The following is a 19,206-nucleotide window of genomic DNA, read 5'->3' as shown; positions in this document are numbered from 1 at the left end:
GGCACAAGCCAGGCCTGAAGTAATTGTGTGAGCCATGCTAAAGAAACAAGGACAAATATCTTAATTGTGTATTGTAACTATTCAGTAACGGTTGAATATCTCCTGAATGTCTAAGCAATACGGTTGACTTTCTTGCTTAAAATGTCACTGCCTTGTCAATCTCTGAAAAAATACATGTTGCAAAAACTGTTATATTTTTTGAACATTGTATTTAAAATATGTGTTAATCTTCTGTAATTTAAATATTCACGTTTCAAAACTTTGCTTGAGAAGTGATTTTTGAAATGCTGTTGCATATTTGCTCATTATATTACTTTTCTTGTTCTACACATTTTTTCTTATCATAAAAAAACACCGTATGTCAGCTACCATAACATATTTCTCTGTATATTACAGTGCCACTATTTGCACAGAACATCTAGAGAACCACATATCAATTAAAAACGTACTGTTCTTAGTTATCGAGCGTATCAGAATATGGGAGTATAAGGAAATGCCTGTCTGACAGTCTTTACAGTGGTACGTAAATGACACTTATGTTTTTACACAAACATACAGTGAATATAAGTCATGGTGATTTTGTTTTAGATGTTCTGATAGCTCTAATTGTGCAGCCTTGGTGGGGGATGTGTGACTGACATCCTTTTCCATGGGGTAGAAGGTGATGTTCCCCAACCTTTCCTCATAGTTTTAGGGTTTGAAAGGTTAGGTAGGTTTTCTTTAGCTCTTCATTATTAACAAAGTCACCAAATTCAATCAGCATTGCAGTCAATTGTTTGGCAAAGCATATATTCTGTGCCTACAGAGTCTTTGTATTTAGAATATATTCACACAACTGGTCGGGTAATTCAGGCATCAATCCAGTATACAGCTATGGCCAAAAGCTTTGCATCACCTATAATTTTAGGATTGAGGCATTTTAAAAACTATATGAACATAATTATTTAACATCATGTAATCAAATAAACTACAAAAAGATAACGCAAAAGTCTACTGTAAGCCGTAATAGTAGTACAGTATTTCATGTTAGATTTAAAAATGTCACATTTTAAAATTTTGGTCAGTTTATGGAAAGTATATGGAAACTACAAAACGCTATGTAATTCAATATGTTAACTTAACATTATTCAGTAGGTTTCATTTGACATTATGAAGCAAAATGAGTTCATTCTATAGGGTGATGCAAAACTTTTGGCCATAGCCATATAATGGGGTAAAAACCATGCTCCACACTGCCTTGTGTTTTACATAAATGTTGGGAACATTAAAAAATGTTGGCACATCAAGACTTCCCAGCACACCATTAGACCCTGTGACATATAGCCTTGTCCCCAGCCTGCTCTATGGATACCGCTGGGTCTATAATACAGTAGCTTGAAGAGTAGTACATATTGTGTCTGGTTCAAAGTCTTTGAGCTCCAGGCACTCATCAAATAAGAAAAACGGATTCCTGTAACAGTTGAGAAAAAGAAGGATGTTTAGGGTCTTGTGACTTGGCAAATGTCATCAGGGATTGCCTTGTACATGCAGTCGGTTCCCTTTCTATTAGTTTGATTGTTTGTTGCTAAAGAGTAGTAGTTACTCAGGAAAGGTACTGCATTTAAGTGATGCCTCTCGGTTTCTCCAAGCCTACTAATCCCAGTTCCACTTATACAGTGCCTTGCGAAAGTATTCGGCCCCCTTGAACTTTGCAACCTTTTGCCACATTTCAGGCTTCAAACATAAAGATATGAAACTGTAATTTTTTGTGAAGAATCAACAACAAGTGGGACACAATCATGAAGTGGAACGAAATTTATTGGATATTTCAAACTTTTTTAACAAATAAAAAACTGAAAAATTGGGCGTGCAAAATTATTCAGCCCCCTTAAGTTAATACTTTGTAGCGCCACCTTTTGCTGCGATTACAGCTGTAAGTCGCTTGGGGTATGTCTCTATCAGTTTTGCACATCGAGAGACTGAAATTTTTGCCCATTCCTCCTTGCAAAACAGCTCGAGCTCAGTGAGGTTGGATGGAGAGCATTTGTGAACAGCAGTTTTCAGTTCTTTCCACAGATTCTCGATTGGATTCAGGTCTGGACTTTGACTTGGCCATTCTAACACCTGGATATGTTTATTTGTGAACCATTCCATTGTAGATTTTGCTTTATGTTTTGGATCATTGTCTTGTTGGAAGACAAATCTCCGTCCCAGTCTCAGGTCTTTTGCAGACTCCATCAGGTTTTCTTCCAGAATGGTCCTGTATTTGGCTCCATCCATCTTCCCATCAATTTTAACCATCTTCCCTGTCCCTGCTGAAGAAAAGCAGGCCCAAACCATGATGCTGCCACCACCATGTTTGACAGTGGGGATGGTGTGTTCAGGGTGATGAGCTGTGTTGCTTTTACGCCAAACATAACGTTTTGCATTGTTGCCAAAAAGTTCGATTTTGGTTTCATCTGACCAGAGCACCTTCTTCCACATGTTTGGTGTGTCTCCCAGGTGGCTTGTGGCAAACTGTAAACGACACTTTTTATGGATATCTTTAAGAAATGGCTTTCTTCTTGCCACTCTTCCATAAAGGCCAGATTTGTGCAGTGTACGACTGATTGTTGTCCTATGGACAGAATCTCCCACCTCAGCTGTAGATCTCTGCAGTTCATCCAGAGTGATCATGGGCCTCTTGGCTGCATCTCTGATCAGTCTTCTCCTTGTATGAGCTGAAAGTTTAGAGGGACGGCCAGGTCTTGGTAGATTTGCAGTGGTCTGATACTCCTTCCATTTCAATATTATCGCTTGCACAGTGCTCCTTGGGATGTTTAAAGCTTGGGAAATCTTTTTGTATCCAAATCCGGCTTTAAACTTCTCCACAACAGTATCTCGGACCTGCCTGGTGTGTTCCTTGTTCTTCATGATGCTCTCTGCGCTTTAAACGGACCTCTGAGACTATCACAGTGCAGGTGCATTTATACGGAGACTTGATTACACACAGGTGGATTCTATTTATCATCATTAGTCATTTAGGTCAACATTGGATCATTCAGAGATCCTCACTGAACTTCTGGAGAGAGTTTGCTGCACTGAAAGTAAAGGGGCTGAATAATTTTGCACGCCCAATTTTTCAGTTTTTTATTTGTTAAAAAAGTTTGAAATATCCAATAAATTTCGTTCCACTTCATGATTGTGTCCCACTTGTTGTTGATTCTTCACAAAAAATTACAGTTTCATATCTTTATGTTTGAAGCCTGAAATGTGGCAAAAGGTTGCAAAGTTCAAGGGGGCCGAATACTTTCGCAAGGCACTGTATACCGATGGCCAGCCCCAAATAGACAATCCATTAATCCATTTGGGAATAGCCAGAGTCCACAGAATGGACGGACCTTTAACCCCACCCTTGCCAAGTTTTCAAAATATTCATACTATAATAAACTTTATTTACAAAACACATGAAAGACAAAACAAACCCTGCGGTGGGACACAGTCCCTGTCACAGTGCCTTTTTCATATTGTATTACATCAGTATATACTTTATGTGCAGTTCACACAGACAGACAACCACCTTAATTGCTTCAGTAAAAAAAGGTACAATTGCTTTATTATGTTATTCTACATTATAGCATATGGATAACTCAGCAACCATTTAACACATGGACTTTATCCCGCCATAAAGCACAGTAGAACATTTACCCCCACACCCAACCTGGGATAAGGACTCACAACAAACTCCAATAAAAGGTTTCTCCACTCCTTGTAAAAACATCTTAGCACTTTGCTCAACATGTTTAACATTTTACTGTATAATCATATCTCAATATTCATCGGTTAAATAAAGGGCCATTTGTTTGAGTGTTTTCCTTGTAGAGCAGTCACCGTGGTAGGGTTGTTTGACACCTGTAGAGTTTGAAATACATGTAAATGTAGTTAAATATGTTTTAAATATAATAATAGTTTACTTGATATAGATGTAAAGGTATTTTTAGTGTAATGGTCAATCCATTTAACCACCATCTAGTTCAATACTTACAAACATAAAGTTCAAATATGAATTTGTATCAAAAGTAAATGTTTGTCTTAGTTAAGGCACAATGGTTTAACATAAACTGACTGAAATATTATGTAATATTATTAAGTTAAGGTATTTAGGAATGTATTCATGTTTACCTGTAAAAAAAGCATTTAATATCATATTTAATGAATATGTTATTTTCCACACCCTGCAATCTGTATCATTTAATGTGATCACCCTGGCCATTTGAACAGGAAATCTTGAGGTCAAAAATCCATGAGGCTTCTAAATGTACATCTGCTGTAACACAGTTGTCTAAAATGTCCTTAACTAATTTAGCCACAGTGTTATCAGTGTTAAAACAGCCCAATGAGAAATGACAGCTCCACTTTATAACCTGTTGTAAAAATGGCTCTGCAGTCAGTGTCAGAGGTAAGCTGAAAGAGCAGACCATCTGCTCATCATATGGATGGTGCAAAAAAAGCCTTTAATGTGCTTCGTGGCAGCGTGACATACTGACACGTCTCGGTACTAAACAGAGGCATGCTGATGCTTGCACTTCTTTTAAACTCACTCCAGAATGGGTGAAAGAAAGCAATAGCCGGAAGAGCCTTGATGGATAGAGAATAATTAACCAGCTGTTTTTAGTTAATTATAAACCTGACTATAAACCATACAAAAAGGCAACTACAGAATTTACCATTCAAAAAATATATGACCGATTACCGATTACCGATTATATGACTTGATTTCATCCACCAATTACCATCCTTTAGTTGTGGTGTACATTTAGAAAAGGGACTCGTGGTGGGATCAGTAGAGCCTGGAAAAGTATCCAAACAGTGCCGCGAAGTCAGTTTTGAAAAGATTGAATAAACCACTTGAATTTGAGTTTGATGATGATGAGTTTTGAGGTTACAAAACAGTACTGTATCCGTTTTGAATCGGTTAGCAACAAATCACTATCGGTGCCAAAAAGTTGTTCTTTTATGCAAAGTTCTTGTTCCTTTATGTGGAGCATTTGCAATGGGAAAATTCTATTTCACCACAAGGTTGTTCCCTATGCCAAAGTGTTCTCTTAGGAAGTGTTCCTATACGCGGTGACTGTATCCTAATGTCACAAGTGCCTGCATTTTGTATTGTGTTTATAAAATAAAGGAATTTGAAAATGTTTCCTGATGCTTTACAGTGGATTGTTGTAATGCTGTTTCAGTTCACATTTACAAAGCGTTGTTTCAGTTCACATTTACATAGCGTTGTTTCAGTTCACATTTACAAAGCGTTGTTTCAGTTCACATTTACAAAGCATTGTTACAGTTCATTTGCAAAGTGTTGTTTCAGTTCACATTTACAAAGCGTTGTTTCAGTTCACATTTACAAAGCGTTGTTTTAGTTCACATTTACAAAGCGTTGTTTCAGTTCACATTTACAAAGCGTTGTTACAGTTCATTTGCAAAGTGTTGTTTCAGTTCACATTTACAAAGCGTTGTTTCAGTTCACATTTACAAAGCGTTGTTTCAGTTCACATTTACAAAGCGTTGTTTCAGTTCACATTTACAAAGCGTTGTTTCAGTTCACATTTACATAGCGTTGTTTCAGTTCACATTTACAAAGCGTTGTTTCAGTTCACATTTACAAAGCGTTGTTTCAGTTCACATTTACAAAGCGTTGTTACAGTTCATTTGCAAAGCGTTGTTTCAGTTCACATTTACAAAGCTTTGTTTCAGTTCACATTTACAAAGCTTTGTTTCAGTTCACATTTACAAAGCGTTGTTTCAGTTCACATTTACAAAGCGTTGTTTCAGTTCACATTTACAAAGTGTTGTTTCAGTTCACATTTACAAAGCGTTGTTTCAGTTCACATTTACAAGGCGTTGATTCAGTTCACATTTACAAAGCGTTGTTTCAGTTCACATTTACAAGGCGTTGATTCAGTTCACATTTACAAAGTGTTGGCTGAAGTCCAGTTTTGCTTGAGCTTTTGAAATGTAAATACACTGTAAGATTTTCATGTTCCAGATGTCGACAAAAGATCACTTATTTTCAACTTTCATGGGGCGGCAGCCTTGTGTTTACAGTAGTGGCATAGGCCATAATAACCAAAGGCCTCTGTGGCAAAGTGGCTGCTGATTATAAACAGGTGCAGAGGTGATGCAGTGCAGGAATAAACAGAGAGAGATTTGTAATCCGGTTTGGAAAGATTTATTTTGTTTTTATAATCTGGGTCTGGTGACCAAATAATAAGCTCCAGTAATACTACAGATATGTAAATCCGGAGTACAGAAAACAGGGATTGCAGCCCTAAATAATAAAGGCACGTTATCTGCCCCACAATAATACTTGCCACGATCACCCGTCCCAGTGCGTGCAGTAGTGCTCGTGGTGGGTGATAACAATTTATTATAGTTCGTGACAGTTTTAGTGCAGTGGTGATCCGGTTTGGTGCTGGCCCAAGGCGACAGCTCCGGATTCGTGTTAGCCGTCTGATGGTTCAAAAACACAGACAGTTACTAACAAATTACAAACAAAACCAAACACTCATCAATATTTATTTTAACACACTCGGAGTCTCTCACGGTCCTTCCAGTCTCTCAATAAAAACCAAGTGCAGCGGGGCAGCAGTGTGGAGTAGTGGTTAGGGCTCTGGACTCTTGACCGGAGGGTTGTGGGTTCAATCCCCAGTGGGGGACACTGCTGTTGTACCCTTGAGCAAGGTACTTTACCTAGATTGCTCCAGTAAAAACCCAACTGTATAAATTGGTAATTGTATGTAAAAATAATGTGATATCTGTATAATGTGAAATCTTGTAACAATTGTAAGTTGCCCTGGATAAGGGCGTCTGCTAAGAAATGAATAATAATAAGTGAAGGAAAAGATTTACGATTCTCCGTCCCCTTTATGCTATCACGCATGACCCTTTGGTAAACGACTGCAGCTGTCATTTTACTGTCTGCAGCTGCTACATCGTTTACCTTCCGGGTCAATATGTTCCTGCAACAGAGACTCGCCTTTTTCCAGACTGACCGACTTCCCGTCCCAGGCAAAGAACTGTCAGGCCAGCCCGTCCAAAGCCTTTCCCTTTCGCTGCTTAGCGCCCTCACAGGTCGGGAGGGAGATTTACAACCAAAACTCATTATATTTCTGTCACAGCCTCATACAGAAAAGTGCATCTAAATGTTACTGTTGTTGTTTGGTACAGACAAAAATGAAATCAGCAGTGTTTGGAACACTGCTGTTGAACGTCCCTGCTAGTACATTATAATCATAACAGTCATTGTCATGAGTAACAGAGATTAACAGAATGGAAGTTCAGTTCAAAGTGCATAAGCATTTGCTTTATTGAACTCTACAGAGCATGCTCTGTAAAACATAAGTGAAGATTCAAGTAAAGTTCAGCTGATGAATCACAAACAAGGTTTCCTGTTTAGAAGTAGTCTGTTCTAATTTGCATCCGTCACAACTTTAATATAGATTCCCTGCAGAAATCTGACAAAAATGAATCTTGGCCATTTTCATAAAATAGAAACAATAACAAAATTAAAGTTAAATGCCCCGTGGCATGCAGGCTCAAAATGATGCAACAAAGCTGCTGTGATCAACTGTTGCCACCTGCCCCGCCCATTGCTCTCACATACTGTATTCTTGTTGTGCACATCCTTTATATACACAGTGTATTAAAGGTTACATCCTATTTTAAGTGTAATGGAATTCATGGAATAGTGTACAATATATAAGAATAAAGGAAAATAAATGGATAAATAGACTCAAAAACTTAAATCGGAAGTAATAGTAGACCGTTACATCATTAACTGAGATAAATGCTATCACAAACACAGTAATAGATTTAAGTAGAAATAAGAGTGTAGTTACCATGGCATCAAAAGCCTACAAGTACCTCCACTGTTCCCTTAACAATATTAAACATACTGAAACATTTTTCCTCAAAGGCGCAAACTAATATATATTAGATTAAAGAATACGGAACAGAAAAAACAAAAGGTGTCAGTATTTAAAAAAAAACAAAACAACAACCAGTTCCCCACTAAGCTTTTGTTCTGTAAAGTCATGGAAGATTGCCTGCATATTTCTCCTTTGGAACACAAGAACCCATCTGCCTGTAGACCAATTCCGACAGCAGCTGTTGCACATAATGCTGTGCCGATACAATCATCCAGAGCATGCCTGACCCTTTCCTGTGTCCACACAATCTGCTAGGGCACAGGTCACTTGGAGGATTGAAGATGGCCAGGATCAGCTGACACCATCTCTTCTGTTAAATGAACTCTTTATTAGACCAATAGCTGTAAACTACCAACCTAAGGGTAGAAGAACCTCATACCAAACCTCATTGAAAAAATAACCCCTTTTATCTATGTGTTTATTTTTTTATTTATAAATCTAGAGAATAAACTAAGCTATCAGCATATCATATGTTTTAACAAAAGACATGCATGTTATTGAAAAGAGGACTGGTAAAGCAACTCTATTTATTTAAAAACAGGTTTATTTATTTTATTTATTGCATTTATATAGCGCTTTTTATACAAAAGTAGCACAAAGCACTGTACAGTACATAGCAGAAAAAAAGAACAAACCACAATACATTTGTATAGCATGTAACACATACAACTGCCACAATCAGACCATTTAAATAACATATTTAAATAACAATATACACACAATAATAATACAAAAGCTGCAAATTTAAAGTTACATTAAAACCCACTAAGATAAGAAAGCCATTTTATAAAAGTGCGTTTTTAGTCTTGACTTGAAAACTGTAACGGTCCCAACTTCCCTGACAAACGAAGGCAGAGCATTCCATAATTTAGGAGCGCCACAAGAAAAAGCCCTGCCTCCCGTGTTGCTTTTGTTGACCCTAGGAATAACCAGCAGCCCCGCATCCCGTGATCTCAGAATGTGGTTTAGAAGATACAGGCTCAGTAACTCCTGCAAATAACTAGGTGCTAATACATTCAGGGCCTTGTAAGTTAACAGCAAAATCTTAAAATCAATTTTAAGAGGGATCCAGTGTAAGACGTCAAAACGGGTAATATGTTCATTTTTCCTGGTTTTAGTCAGAATTCTGGCGGTGGTATTCTGAACAAGCTGCAAGTGGGATACCACACGTTTTGGGATACCAGAAAAAAGTGCATTACAATAATCAGTTCTAGATGAAACAAAGGCATGCGTTAGTCTCTCGGCATCAGATATGGAAATAATTGGTCTAAGTTCGGCTAGATTTCTCAAATGGCAAAAAGATACTTTAGTAACTTGCCTAATGTGAGTCTCAAATGATAGATCAGGATCAAAGATGACCCCCAAACTCTTAATTTCTAGTTTAAGTTTTGATGAGAGACTGCAAGGGTCGAGCTCATGTAATCCCACATTTCCTTTTAGTTGGTTCTGTAAGCCCACTAGCATAACCTCTGTTTTATCTGAATTCAACATTAGAAAATTATGTGAGATCCGATGCTTGATGTCTGTAAGGCAAGTAGCTAATAACACCCAGGCAGAAGAAATTCCTGGCTTTAGGGACAAATCTAGCTGGGTATCATCAGCACAGCAATGGAAGTTCACTCTGTGTCTGTGGATAATGTCACCTAACAGTAGCATATATAATGAAAACAACAAGGGACCTAGAATGGAGCCCTGTGGAACACCACAGACAACTTCCGATGATGCCGATTTTACCTCCCCAACAGAGACAAACTGAAACCTATCAGAAAGATAAGATTTAAACCAGGATAGGAAAAGGCCAGACAGTCCCACTGTGTTTTCAGCACAATTCAGTAGGATGGAATGGTCTACAGTATCAAAGGCAGCACTTAGATGTAGAAGAATTAAAACTGATGGAAAGCCAGTCTGACACTCCTCGAATATACCATTAAGAGTTTATTGAATTGCAACAACTCTGTCTAGACCCTTATCTAAGAATGGTAGGTTGAAGATTGGCCTATAGTTATTGAGGACTTTAGGGTCCAAATTGTCTTTCTTAAGCATAGGCTTTACCACAGCTACCTTAAGTGCTGAGGAAACTATACCGGAGGAGAGTGAACCATTTATAATTTTTAAAATGTGGGTATTAATAACACCAAGAACATCTTTTAATAGTTTTGTAGGAATAGGATTAAGAGAGCATGTAGTAGCTCTCATATGTTGAACTATATCTGTAAGTTCCTGTAAGGTAATCTTAAGAAAAAGCCCCCATAGTGGCCTTAATTGGTCTAATTGGTAAAATTGTGCTGGAGTCCTCCTTAATAGAAAGTGTCTGTGGAATCTCATTCCTGATGTCTAGTATTTTATTTTTAAAGAAATGTAAGAAGTCATTGCAGCTGTGAAAGGAGCCAATGTCAAGGGTAGAACTATTAGGGAAAGGATTAATTACAGTGTCTAGGGTAACAAAAATAAATCTAGGATTATTTTTATTTGTTTCAATTAAATTAGAATAATATGATGATCTAGCCAATGCCAGAGCCTTCCTATACAGTATTTAGCCAGGTGGCCCTTCCATGTGATATTGAATGCAAGTGCCAGCACACCTTCAGAAAGAATGCTGTATAAAGATGAATTACTGACAGATGCCTCTCAAATCTGCCCAGCATAATGATTACATATATTTTTAGCTCCACACCTTATGAGTGGTGTGATTTTAGTTCTTATTGAGTGATTATCCACTTCAAAGAGGTGTGATATTTACTTGTGCTTGGTCTTTCTACACAGAAGTCTCATTTGCATGCCTGCTGTAGGAACAGGTACACTATTTTACTGCCTTTGCGTGCATGATAATTAAGTAATCCAGTAAACCAAAGTGACTTTAGCTTATGAAGATGATGTGGCCTATGGTGGTGTATATACAAAACAGCCATGTTTTCACAGTATACCTGGAGATAGCTTGAAAATAGAATTAGGTCACACTGACCAAACGTAATGTAATAAACTTTTCTGTGAATTGTGAATATACTGAATTGCTGGCAGATTCACGTTGTTGACATTAGTTATAGACAGAACAGCTAACTGTCCACCTTCTTCTTCAAGGATTCCAAGTTGGTATTTATGCATCGAATGAGTTCGGGGCAGGTATCTGCACAGGGAAAGTTTGGTTTATTTTTCTTTTGTGTTTTATGTTAATAGTTTGAAATTAGTTAGGTTGCAGGGAAAAGCAGCTAGTGGTTGGTCTGCTGTCGATCCCTAACCAACAGGTGGGCGTGTCCCCGCAGAGCATCCAACTTTAACTATTTACATAAAACACTAAAGAAAAATAAACCAAACAAAAAGCTCACTTTCCATGTTCAAGACCTCAGTCCTGACACATAGGGCATACAACCCAGCTGTTCCTAGGGATTTCAAATTGTTATCCTCATGGATTTTTGATAATGTAGTACTTTTTTCATTGCTTTTTTTCTCACAGATAGTTCAAGTTCTACTTTAGTACTTGAATAAGAGATGTATGTGACATTAAAGATGTTTACTGTTTTACCTATACTCACGGAAGACATCTGTGTAAGATAGGCATCACTTATATCTGAAGGTTTGAATTTCATGACAAAGGCATTCTGTGACCGTAGTCAAGCATTTATACTGTAATCAATATAAGTCATCTTAGACTTTGGTCCTCTTATCTAGTGCATTTACATGTATTGTCTGGTTTTGAATTGTATCAATCTAGGTTGCGTAATGCTCATTGAATCATAGTTCCTGATGTTATAGTTTAAAATGATATTCAGTACTGTGCAGAAGTTTTAGGCAGGTGTGAAAAAATGCTGTAAAGTAAGAATGCTTTCAAAAATAGACATGTTAATAGATTATATTTATCAATTAACAAAATGCAAAGTGAGTGAACAGAAGAAAAATCTACATCAAATCAATATTTGGTGTGACCACCCTTTTGCCTTCAAAACAGCATCAATTCTTTTAGGTACACTTGCACACAGTTTTTGAAGGAACTCGGCAGGTAGGTTGGCCCAAACATCTTGGAGAACTAACCACAGTTCTTCTGTGGATTTAGGCAGCCTCAGTTGCTTCTCTCTCTTCATGTAATCCCAGACAGACTCGATGATGTTGAGATCAGGGCTCTGTGGGGGCCATACCATCACTTCCAGGACTCCTTGTTCTTCTTTACGCTGAAGATAGTTCTTAATGACTTTTGCTGTATGTTTGGGGTCGTTGTCATGCTGCAGAATAAATTTGGGGCCAGTCAGATGCCTCCCTGATGGTATTGCATGATGGATAAGTATCTGCCTGTACTTCTCAGCATTGAGGAGACCATTAATTCTGACCAAATCCTCAACTCCATTTGCAGAAATGCAGCCCCAAACTTGCAAGGAACCTCCACCATGCTTCACTGTTGCCTGCAGAAACTCATTCGTGTACCACTTTCCAGCCCTTCGGCGAACAAACTGCCTTCTGCTACAGCCAAATATTTCAAATTTTGACTCATCAGTCCAGAGCACCTGCTGCCATTTTTCTGCACCCCAGTTCCTGTGTTTTCGTGCATAGTTGAGTCGCTTGGCCTTGTTTCCACGTCGGAGGTATGGCTTTTTGGCCGCAAGTCTTCCATGAAGGCCACTTCTGACCAGACTTCTCCGGACAGTAGATGGGTGTACCAGGGTCCCACTGTTTTCTGCCAATTCTGAGCTGATGGCACTGCTGGACATCTTCCGATTGCGAAGGGAAGTAAGCATGATGTGTCTTTCATCTGCTGCAGTAAGTTTCCTTGGCCGACCGCTGCGTCTACAGGCCTCAACGTTGCCCGTTTCTTTGTGCTTCTTCAAAAGAGCTTGGACAACACATCTGGAAACCCCTGTCTGCCTTGAAATTTCTGCCTGGGAGAGACCTTGCTGATGCAGTATAACTACCTTGTGTCTTGTTGCTGTGCTCAGTCTTGCCATGGTGTATGACTTTTGACAGTAAACTGTCTTCAGCAACCTCACCTTGTTAGCTGAGTTTGGCTGTTCCTCACCCAGTTTTATTCCTCCTACACAGCTGTTTCTGTTTCAGTTAATGATTGTGTTTCAACCTACATATTGAATTGATGATCATTAGCACCTGTTTGGTATAATTGTTTAATCATACACCTGACTATATGCCTACAAAATCCCTGACTTTGTGCAAGTGTACCTTGAAGAATTGATGCTGTTTTGAAGGCAAAGGGTGGTCACACCAAATATGGATTTGATTTCGATTTTTCTTTTGTTCACTCACTTTGCATTTAGTTAATTGATAAATATAAACTATTAACATGTCTATTTTTGAAAGCATTCTTACTTTACAGCATTTTTTCACACCTGACTAAAACTTTTGCACAGTACTGTATATTTCATATTATTCCTGAATTTTACAATGGTTGTTTGCAGTAGCTCTTTACATCTAAGAAAACATCATATGCTTTTCCTCAGGGAATCTTTTGAGGAGTTTAGCATGGAGTATAGCATAACATTAGTGTATAATGCACAAGAAAGACAACAAACACAAATAATGTTAATGTTTATGTACTGCAAATATTTTACCAGGAAAACCTTAAAGCGAAGGCCCTTATGTGGGGGAAGAGATGACTATCCATGTCTAGCCATCTGTCTGTCAGTAGTCTCTATGGTACCTGGGTTTTGTGCAGGTCCACCCGATCGCTAAGGGGTTAATTTGCACATGACCACCGTGACTTTGCTTGCCATCATTAAAACATGATGTCAGAGTAAGCAACATGCATTGCCATGTTAATCAATAGATATATTGTATACATTTTGTAAAGCGAGATGAAAATCATTTGAATTCTAAAATTCCATAAACTAGCCTAACGAAATTAATCAAAGTACTGGGAATATTAAACAAAATGAAGCTCCATTTTGTTAAAGGTCCAAGCTTATAAACATTTGTTTTAAATAGTTAAGTTCAGCAAAATAACATATTTGTTCTGGGTGTTTGATATATTTTTTTGTATGTGTCCTAGATAGAGTGTATGAGCCCTAGCTAGATTAAAAAGACATCCATTACACTGTGTTTAATGATGTTCCATGTTACACTTCAGTCAAACCAAAACCTGCTCAGCAAGAAAAGCAAACATTGTATGACATGCCTTTGATGAGTAGACAGTGTATGTCAATGACGGCTCAAAGATTGTTTACTTTCAATATTAAACAGGTAAGAAAAAGGTTATTCAAACCCAGCCAACAACACTGCTGAAGCTTTAGGCAGGGTGCAAGCTTTCCCAGAAGGCACTACCAATGCACCTTCAATCTGTATGATCTCCTGGGCTGATCAATGCACTACCAATGCACCTTCAATCTGTATGATCTCCTGGGCTGATCAATGCACCTTCAATCTGTATGCTTTCCTGGGCTGATCAATGCACCTTCAATCTGTACGCTCTCCTGGGCTGATCAATGCACTACCAATGCACCTTCAATCTGTATGATCTCCTGGGCTGATCAATGCACTAACAATGCACCTTCAATCTGTATGATCTCCTGGGCTGATCAATGCACCTTCAATCTGTATGCTTTCCTGGGCTGATCAATGCACCTTCAATCTGTACGCTCTCCTGGGCTGATCAATGCACTACCAATGCACCTTCAATCTGTACGATCTCTTGGGCTGATCAATGCACCACCAATGCACCTTCAATCTGTACGATCTCCTGGGCTGATCAATGCACCACCAATGCACCTTCAATCTGTATGATCTCCTCGGCTGATCAATGCACCACCAATACACCTTTAATCTGTACGATCTGGGCTGATCAATGCACTACCAATGCACCTTCAATCTGTACACTCTCTTGGGCTGATCAATTTGTTTGCAGAAAACTGCCCATTGACAAATAGCTTGACATTTTAGTAAACAGGCCTTCAGAGGCAAACAGCTAATATATGAACCTACTGGCAGTCAAAGTTTGGATAGACATGGAGCCCAAGACATCCTACAGCATTAGAGGGTGGTGTCTCTAGGACAGAACGTATTGGTAATTCCCCATGCAGCCACTGCCCCTGCTTTACCTGCTAAGTGGATACAAGCCATTCATTTCCAGTGATAATTCAGATCTGTTCATGAGCACTTAATGCATATATATATGAAAGAAGCCTTGTTGAATTTGGCAGTATAGGACATGACAAACTTTCCCCTCCCTCGGGCTGTTGAAGTGGTGCAGTAGAACTACATTGGGTGCAGTGCTTCAAATATTGTTTATGCTTATTTGCTTTAGATGTGGTGAAACAGCTCGGGCACAGTTTCATTGTTTGTCAGTGTTGTTATCACAGGGGATTTTTCTAGGATTTTTTTTTTTTTTTTTTTTCTAAAATGGTAAATTAAAAATAAATCCTGTTTTGTGTTGCGTTATCCATTTAGTAAAAAAAAAAAAAAAAAAAAAAGTAAAGCCTACTATTATTTTTATGGCATAAGTCGAAACCAGAACTCATAGGTAGGTTGTATACGTTTACAGGGGTGTCCCTCACATGAATCAAGTGTGCTGGTCCATACACATGACGTACAGAATATTTGTTTTTTAGTAGGATCATCTGAATATGTATATACAAATAGAATTGCATGCACCTGGTTTGGGGGTAATCCCAGGAGAAGCATGGACAGGTGGTTGAAATCCTGTGAGATTCCCAAGTGTTGCAGAAACCAGGGGTGGCTCAGGTGGGGTGAGCTAGTGGTTGACCAAATTGAGCCCTAAGTCAAGGAGAAAAAATATTTCTGTAGGGTCCTATTCACAAAATGTTAAGGTTAGTTTAAAGGAATACTTTTTAAAAGTAAATTTTGATTAAGTTCACAAAAAACTTTTTTCAGCTGTTTTAGAGAAAGTTTATTCTTAGTTGAACCTGACCTCTTTAACCTAAGAGAATGTTTATTATAACCTAAGAGTGTTCATTAAGATTCTTCAAAAAGAGTGACGAGAGTATGATTTTATTTTTTTAAATTAACAATTAGTTGTCTGGATTTTTTCACAAATAAATCTGCATTTGAAAATTGGTCCCATGGAGATGTATCAAAGTCCTTATCTGTACATTTATATCTACTAAAAATAACTGCACACGTTTGGAAAATAGGTCTAAACCAGTATGACCTGTCTGTCTCTGTTACCAGTCTAAAACTTGAAAAACCTCAAAATGATATGCCCTAAAAATGTATTGATCTGCTGTACGGAACCATGTTGAAAAATGTTTTGATTTTTCTCATACAGTTAAACTCACAGATGAAGTATGGCAGGAGTCAGGGTTGGCTTTGCACTGAATAGTAGGTGCTAGATGTTAGATTGCTGCATTGTAATCTTCTGAATTGTTGTCAGGTACATTTTAAGAAATATATATTTAAAAAAGGCCTTATTCTCTTTCTAGGAATTATTTCATAAATTGATTGAATGAGTGAACAGGCAAAAGCAGCACTCTCATAAGCACTGAATGTTAAATAGTGTTGTGAGTGTTGTTTTTTTCAATTCCACCACTTACTGTATAGTTAGCTGTGTGAAACAGTTGTCAGTGGTTAATGTTTAAATAATATGTGGCACTCTGGGTGGCTTATATTTAGATACAGATAACTGTCTTATCAGAATGTGAGCAAAGATTTGAAAGGGACAGGTGCTATGGCTGTGGAACAGGCCACAATGGCTCCTAACTTGCATTGCACAGTAGAATACAATCATCTTTGCTAGCTATAGTCACTGCCTTCAAATCTATTCCATTGTGTGTATTTTAAATGAAAACACCCTCACATAGCTGGAAACAAAACAAAAAAATATGAACCAAAAAAAATGCTTGGCTCCTCTTAGTAATATTCATTATTTAACTGTGAGCTGTTGTTGTTGTTGTGTGTGTGTGTTTTTTTTTTTTTTGTCAAAGACTCTTTTATTGACTTGACTTTATGAAGGCAAAACAAAGAAAGCAGTGTATAAGTTCATAAAAGCATGGTGCACACGCAGGATCCTATGTCGAGAATATTGCTCCGAAGGGTCCTGGGGGACATGTATTTCCACAGGATATAAAAGGGGATTTCCACACTGTAAGATTACACTGTAAGAGGGGCTTACAGCATTTAATCTCCCGTAACCCGAGAGCAGATTGTCTTCAAACACTCTGGGTCTGGTCCACGGTGTAATTGGATGTAGCACCAGCCTTGGAACGTCTACTCTGGGTTCCTCCTTTAATGTGGTACTAAGCAGAACTGATCTTCCCTTTGAAAGCTGCTGTGCTCTCAGGGTGCAGGGCTGCCCCCCCCCCCCCCCTCCCCCCCCTGGACCGCTCTGCACTAACGGCTGGCTGGATACAGTTGCCATGGATCTCTCTTCTTGCTTTGGCGCATGAATGTGGTCTATTGTCTGAGGCACACTTTCCTCTGAAAGCTCACTTTAGCACGGGGCTGTGCCTTATTCAGATGCAGAAACCCCTTCCATCACACAAGACAGCCCATTCAAATCACATGCCAGAGGACTCGGAAGAATGGAGCACAGCTGCTGCTGGATCTTTGCTAGCTGCCTTTAGAAGACAGTTGGTAAACCAAAGGGCTTCCAGCCTTCACGGCTCAGGGGAGGAAATGGAGAGACTGTGGGACCCTTGCACTACCATGCCGTCTGAGGAGCTGTGGTTAGAAAGAGAACAGAACTGCATCTCAGCGCCACAAAAGTCCAAGCGGGACCGGAAGCGCCAGGAGCTCCTGGCCATGGCACTAGGGGTGAAAGTTAGTGGAAGAGGGGCAATTCTGTGGCAACCTCTAAAACTCTTTGCCTATTCACAGATCACGTCGCTGGTCAGGAGGGCAGCACTGAAGGAAAATGAGAACCATTTCAACTACGAGAAGGCTCACAATTTTAAGGTAAGCGACACCTTTTAAGCTACATCTTTTTTCATGTACTGCAATATGCTTTTTAATTGTTTTAACTAACCCTTTACTGTATATACTAAGTTGTTGGTAGTTCAGTAACAAGGGAATCAACATAAAGTATTTTTTAAAGTACTTTTATTATAGGTGTATTTTCATATTTGTAATAAAACTTCCATAGATACTGCATTTGACTACAGTAATACTGTATAAATAATGTAATATATCTATTAATACAAGACTTGGTTTGGTCCTTCCTGGACCTGGACCATTTTTTCTTTTGGATCAAATGCGCTGTTGATAACGAACTTAAGCAGTAGATTTGCATGTCTCTTTATGTCCGTTCCCCATGTTTTCAGCGATATATGCTCCCAAATCTCTTTTAATCTCTAAACCCTGACATCCATATTATGTTAATGAACAACTATGTGATAGTGAGGGAGGTGTACACCTGTTTGCTTGTAATCTGTCGCGTATCCGCCCTAACCTTTTATCCACCGTGATCAATCTCTTCAGCAATGTTAGTTTATTATTGAACAGAGTAGATTAGTTCAGAGATTGTAGATCCTACCAGAGTGTTTGTACACTGTGTTGTATGTGCTCCGTGCGCTGTCATTGCTGGTAGTGTCACGTGAGCTGTTCAATGTGTTGATATGTAAATAAATCCTGTTCACCTGCGGGGCGTATCAACTTCAACCTCTGTCTCAATCTCCTGTCTGTCACTCAGCAGTGAATGCACACACCCACATGGCACTCTGTCACAAGCATTAATACCCTGTATCTTTCTAAACAAGGGATTTAGGGGAGCTCCCTAATAAAAGCTGAATCTCAAAACAATAATTGTGTGAATATAGTAATTGTTACAGCTGTGTATAATGGTATTTAAAACAGGATTCATTCATCCGCCTTTTTACATATCCGCCCTTACTCTGGTCCCACCACAGTCGGATATGAGACAGATTACTGTAATTGTAAAAATAAAAAATACATTCAATAATATTCTAAGAAACTTGCTTTGTAAGATTGCTTGTTGCAGTAATCTTCTTACGCAGAGGAGTGATGTGGACAGGGTTTTATCTGCTCACTTTAGCTTGGCTCCCATCCAGCAGATGCTGTTCCCATTAAGGGACCAGATAAGAGGCGGATCACTTTTAGAATGAAGCAAATCACGTGCGACTATACAAACGCTGCATGTGCTTTCCCCAAACATGTGGGTTACCAGACAGAACATCTATTCAGTTTTTTGCATTCCTGTCATCTTTTTTTTCTTTTGTGGTTTTGCTTAACTTTTAGATTGCTGTGAATTAGGACTTGACATTTGAATTAGGTCATGACATTTGTTTACATTCAGACTTTCTTTCATAGAGAAAAAAAGAATACATCTTTGTTTTCTGGAGATTGTCAGAACATT

General features: G+C 38.6%; 1 protein-coding gene across 3 annotated transcripts in view; it reads left to right on the top strand.

Annotated features, from left to right (window-relative positions):
• LOC117394657 (beta-chimaerin) overlaps window positions 1–19,206 on the top strand; it is a 115,504-nt gene that overhangs the window by 77,700 nt on the left and 18,598 nt on the right. For all 3 annotated transcript variants that reach the window (XM_033993050.3, XM_033993049.3, XM_033993051.3), the window contains one exon: window positions 17,712–17,789. In XM_033993050.3, coding sequence (XP_033848941.1) covers window positions 17,712–17,789 — 78 coding nt within the window. The remainder of the gene's footprint in view (window positions 1–17,711; window positions 17,790–19,206) is intronic.

This window comes from Acipenser ruthenus, chromosome 3 (assembly GCF_902713425.1).
Source record: "Acipenser ruthenus chromosome 3, fAciRut3.2 maternal haplotype, whole genome shotgun sequence".
NCBI lineage: Eukaryota > Metazoa > Chordata > Actinopteri > Acipenseriformes > Acipenseridae > Acipenser > Acipenser ruthenus.
The sequence above is the reverse complement of the archived record's forward strand: the minus strand, read 5'-3'. Positions and strand labels throughout refer to the sequence as shown.